Genomic DNA, 5,578 nt, shown 5'->3' with positions numbered 1-5,578 from the left:
TATTTTGTCATATCCGACTCCCACCCAATAGAAACTGAATGTCCTCACACAAGCCCCATTTCCTAGCACAGTACCTGGTACGTAGCAAGTAGGTATACCCAGATAGGAGACTTGACTGAATAAATGAACAAATAGAGTTCTTCTTTTAATGAGATACGAAGTTTTGTGTCTATTTTTTTTTTCTTTCATTGAATTCTCACACCGAGTGAATGGGACTCGGTGCATGGCTAGCGGTAGAAATACAACAACTTTTAAAAATACCACAAAGCTTCTTCCTCCCAACCGCCTTAAGTCTACTATTCTCTCCCTTGCCCCTCCGATTCTGCCATAGTGTAAATTACAGCCCTCTTTGGCCTTTTCCCTGTAGTTTCTAATCCCATGTCTTATTCTTCAGACCTCAGTCAAAGGTTCGAACAGTTCAGCTGCTACCGTAGCCTTCTATGGTTCCTTGAGAATGTTTGGGAGTTTTTATTGTCCTCAAGCCCAGAACCTGCTCTTGTCCACCATCAGGCTAACAACCCTCTCCTCCTGGTCCCCGTCTGCCACCTAGCTGGGTAGCAGTGGCTTCCCGCTTCCAGGACAGTTTTACAAAGCGCCGCTGTTGCCTCCTTTAGACTTCAGTAGCCTGTGCCCCTTCCCTCTGGGAATCCCAACCAGGCTAGGCCAAGCTCTATCATGAAGCCCCACATCACCAAGGACCTGTCTTTCTGAGCTCATAATTGCTTCATAAACATAGACCTCTGAATCCCCTGGCCTCTGTAACCTGCCTCCCCGCGAGCCCGCGCCCAGTGACTATTTGCGGAAGGAACGAACAGAAAAGTCGCCCAACCACTACTGGCCCCTTCCCTGCCGCGGCGCCACAGCAATGACGCATTAAGCTGGCGCCGCGAAAACGGGCTTGTCAGGGCGCCTGCGCGAAGGGGTACGCATGCGCAGAGGCGCGAGCCTGCTGACAGATTCTCGAAGGCGGCGGCGGCCTTGGGCCGCGGGGAATGGGAGTCCCAGGGCCCTGACTGAGCACCGCCCCCGCCTCCCTGCCGCGACATGGCTCAGGAGAAGATGGAGCTGGATCTGGAGCTGCCCGCGGGCACGGGCGCGAGCCCGGCGGAGGGCGGCGGCCCGGGCGGCGGGGGCCTCCGGAGGTCTAACAGCGCCCCCCTGATCCACGGCCTCAGCGACTCCTCGCCGGTGTTCCAGGCCGAGGCGCCCAGCGCCAGGCGGAACAGCACGACGTTCCCGAGCCGCCACGGCCTGCTGCTCCCGGCCTCACCGGTCCGAATGCACAGCAGCCGCCTGCACCAGATCAAACAGGAGGAGGGCATGGACCTGATCAACCGAGAGACGGTCCACGAGCGCGAGGTGCAGACCGCAATGCAGATAAGCCACTCCTGGGAGGAAAGTTTCAGCCTGAGTGACAACGACGTGGAGAAATCCGCCTCCCCAAAGCGCATCGATTTCATTCCGGTGTCTCCAGCACCGTCACCCACCCGGGGAATTGGGAAGCAGTGTTTTTCACCGTCCTTGCAAAGTTTTGTGAGTAGCAACGGATTGCCTCCAAGTCCTATTCCCAGTCCAACCACCCGATTTACTACCCGGAGAAGCCAGAGTCCCATCAACTGCATTAGACCAAGTGTTCTTGGACCATTGAAAAGAAAATGTGAAATGGAAACTGATTATCAGCCAAAGAGATTTTTCCAGGGCATCACCAACATGCTTTCTTCTGACGTTGCACAGCTGTCAGACCCCGGTGTGTGTGTATCTTCCGATACCCTGGATGGAAACAGCAGCAGTGCCGGATCTTCTTGTAACTCACCAGCGAAAGTCAGCACTACCACCGACTCTCCTGTGTCGCCTGCCCAAGCAGCCTCCCCCTTTATTCCAGTAGATGAACTTTCTTCAAAATGACTCACTCGTCTTGAATCCCCCTCCCACTATGGAGAGACAAAAAAAAAAAAAAAAAAAAAAAAAAAAAAATCAAGTTAGAGCAAGCACTGAACTTTGTCGATTACGTTGAAGCTGTTTCCTATTTTACTCTTCCCTCTTTTTGGAAATTCCTAAAATGTTATTCTAGAGAATTTCTATGTCAGGTTCCTGCGGACGCCCTTGAATTCAGTGTAGTAATATTTTCGGACTTTTTATCAATAAGTGTGTTGAAGCATACATTTTACGCTGCTAATATGTCTAAATACATATGTTATCCCTTGATTTTTTAAATAATTGAGAGCTCTATTTATTTATGGGATTATTAAGTTCTGATGAAAATATAAATGTTGAATTTCAGTTTAGTAAACTGATGTTTTAAAATTCCATAGTTCATGGCACACTAATTTTTGGTGTTTTCAATGGTTGCTATTTTCCATCTACTGAAGAACTTTCCTACTTACAGCTTTAAAAATAATATGTTAGTCATATCAGTCCATTGGTTGTCTAGTTTGCCCGGGAGCCCTCGGATGTTTAATGTCCTAGGCAGAAAGGTAGATGGGAGGGGAAAACGACAAAAGGAGAAATAACACTTTGCAGCACATATTTTAAGATTAAGAAGTATATAAAAATTTCATAGTAACTCTAACAATTTTCATAGTAACTCTAGTAAACCACACTAATATAAGTACAAAAATGAAAAGTTTCTTTTTGAAAACACTTTTAACCAGAAAGTGCATTCTTGTGGGTATAACCCTAATCATGCAATGGGACAGTGCCTTGTAGGCTTAGCTCACATTAGACAGGCCAAGCCGAGGCCCTTGCAGCCATTTCATATTTAACATTTGTGAAATGTAAATGTGTGAGAAGCACCATTGAGTGTTGGGAGAACACCCAGACAGAGGGTACTCTCTCAATCCTTGATAGACTTTAAGCTATCCAGTCACGTCTTGATTCTTAAAATTCTTGCCAATGAGAAGCCAGATCAACATGTGGCTGCTTTTTTGCTCTGCCCATCTGTCACTCTCCTTCTTTTCCCTTGCTCAGGAAGGAAGCAGTTGTTTCCTTGCCAACAGGTACTTCCTACCCCCCACCAGGCTAGGGCATGGTTAGATAAAGGTACCTCTGACTTGGATTTTTAACAGCATGATACATCTCTGGTTGGAGCTATATTAACAGCATTGGAAATGTTAGTTAAAGGCTGATTATGTGCAGGAGATCAGTGGACCTATAAATCATTACTTAGGTTTTCTTAAAGGTAGAAATATGGGGTGCTCTTCTTTTACAGTTAAGATAAACAGCAAATGCTTTTTATATTATACTTCTTTACAATACTTCACCTATCCTAGAAAGGTAAGACAGATTGAATTAATAACAGACCAAAAGGAAAAGGTTAAAAAACAAAACAATATTTTAAGAAAGACCATGACAAAAATTCCTACTTAACTTTTTTAAGTTGTCACCTACAGACTTTATCAATTATGTGGAATTTTTACAACTATAAGAATAAATGGAACTGGTCAACTTTTGACAGTTGCATCAAGTTTCAGTGAAATGACATCAAGGGTAAGATTGTGTCTGTTTAACATTTTGGGGTAATAGTCTACTTGTGCTTCCATCCTGATTGTTTCTCAGTTTAAACCTATATATCCAGTTTCCTGTTGGGTACCTTGACCTGCTTCCAGAGGAACTTTTAATAGCCTCAAAACAAATTTTATCTCCATACTTAGTGTGTTCCTGCAGGTCGATGGCATCCTTGCCTCATTTCCTAAACTGGATACCATTGACACATCTGATATCTTCCAATTAAATACACATAATCCCCAAGTTCTGTCAGTTTCTTTTAAACTGTATTTCAGATTCCACTCCAACTCCCCTTGTTGCCAGCCTGTGTCTCACCTCCCTTTTGGCTTGATCTTCACAATTGCTCAATTTTATTACACTATAAATGATAGTTTTTCATTTTCATACTTAAAAACTATATCCTTTATAGCCCTTATAGTTTAGGCAGCCCTATAAGGTCTTTAAGTGGTCTGGTTGTACCCTAAATTTACTTCAGTCCTCTCAGTACTTACCTTCCTCCTGCTGCAGATTCTAAACTACTTAATAATTAATTCTTAAATAGATTATATATTCTCACATGTTTGCACCTTTAAGATGTGTGTGTGTGTGTGTGTGTGTGTGTGTGTGTGGCATGAGTGCGTGTGCACACATGGAGGTCGGGAAAACAGTGTGAGTTGAGTGTCTCCTTTCACAGTGTCCTCAGTCTTGGCACCAGGAACCTAAACTTACCCATTGAACCAGCCTTTCCCCCACTTTTTAATCCACATGGATTTCTTCTGAAAACTCTATATAAATAGATTACTAAATATTTAAGTACTGTATGTGTGTATATATTTAAAACCAGAAACATCTGACACTCACTATGTAAAACTATCTCTTTCTACAGGTAACATCCACTGACAGTTTGGTGTGCACTCTACAGGGTGTGTTCTTGCTCTGCATTTCCCTGCATAGATGTGTATGTAGAGGCAGGGACTCAGCATGCATTGGCATTGGCAGCTCTCTTCATTTTTTGTAGCCCATGTTTAATCACTCACCAAGTCTTACTGATTTTATCTCCTGGAATCTAACTCCTGGTTTCAATCTCTGCTGCCAGTAAGATCCAGGTTATTGTATCCTCCTTGGGCTTCTCTCCCACTGGTGCTCAGCATACTCACAGCCAGCTGCCAACTGATGCTTTGCTCAGGGTTAGGCTCTTAGAATTGTTTCCTATTATTATTTTTATGAGTATACCTGAATATTGGTTCCGGCTCAGGGGGCTCTGAAGGAGAAGTCCTTGCCTCCTGTCCTGCCTTTTGGTTCCACCTTCACTACTTGTTTTCCCCTTAGTTTATTTATTTATATATGTGTGGGTGATTGCCTGCATGTATGACTGCACCATAGGCCTGCCTGGTGCCCAGGGAGGCCATAAGTTACAGCCTTTTGTGAGCTTCCATGTGAGTGCTGGGAATCGAACTCAGGTTCTTTGGAAGAGCAGCCAGTGCTCTTAACCTTTGGGCTATCTCTGCAGCTCCCACTTGGTGATTTTTAAATGCCCAGTATTCGCTCTTATTCTTTTGCCAGGTCATTTTCTACAAGGCATGAAAGCCTTTATGTTCCTAAGCTGCTGCTTTTCTATAGGTGGTAAATCTTAAATAAACTAAGGCCCTAAGAGTTTGTATGAATAATTTACATCACCATAGTAACTTCAACAGTTCCTTCTTAGCTCATGTGGACAATTTCTTCCAAAACACATTTTGAAGATACTAGTATTGCCAGTTCTTAAACTTTGACCTAAAGCGATTAACAGCACTTAGTTAGAAGTCCATTTTGTCATATCTAATAAACCTCTGCAGTATATTTTCTCTTGTTGTGTCTGTTTAAAAATTACACTGTGAATGAAAGAAATCACAAGGGTTTCCAAACCCAAGGCTACTGTATACTGGGACCTTTAAGTGTACTTAAAAGTGCTTGCCTTGCACAAGGACCTGCATCAGATTGCCTCTTGATAAGTCACAATGATTAGGTCAAACTAGTACATAACCCACTTCGAGAGACTACATGAGATAACTGATAGGAAAACAGAAAGGCTGAGCAAGGACACCTGTAGCTGTTG

At 43.8% G+C, this 5,578-nt stretch overlaps 1 protein-coding gene across 1 annotated transcript; it reads left to right on the top strand.

The window, feature by feature from the left end:
* The first annotated feature begins 919 nt into the window (after positions 1-919).
* On the top strand, positions 920-3,449 carry Pabir1 (PP2A Aalpha (PPP2R1A) and B55A (PPP2R2A) interacting phosphatase regulator 1). The gene has a single exon (XM_034507240.2). It carries the CDS (start codon positions 1,045-1,047, stop codon positions 1,903-1,905), a length of 861 nt encoding a protein of 286 aa, XP_034363131.1. The 5' UTR covers positions 920-1,044; the 3' UTR covers positions 1,906-3,449.
* Positions 3,450-5,578: the final 2,129 nt, after the last annotated feature.

The sequence above is a fragment of the Arvicanthis niloticus genome, chromosome 1, assembly GCF_011762505.2.
Source record: "Arvicanthis niloticus isolate mArvNil1 chromosome 1, mArvNil1.pat.X, whole genome shotgun sequence".
NCBI classification, from domain to species: domain Eukaryota; kingdom Metazoa; phylum Chordata; class Mammalia; order Rodentia; family Muridae; genus Arvicanthis; species Arvicanthis niloticus.
This window is presented reverse-complemented; position numbering and strand designations above follow the sequence as displayed.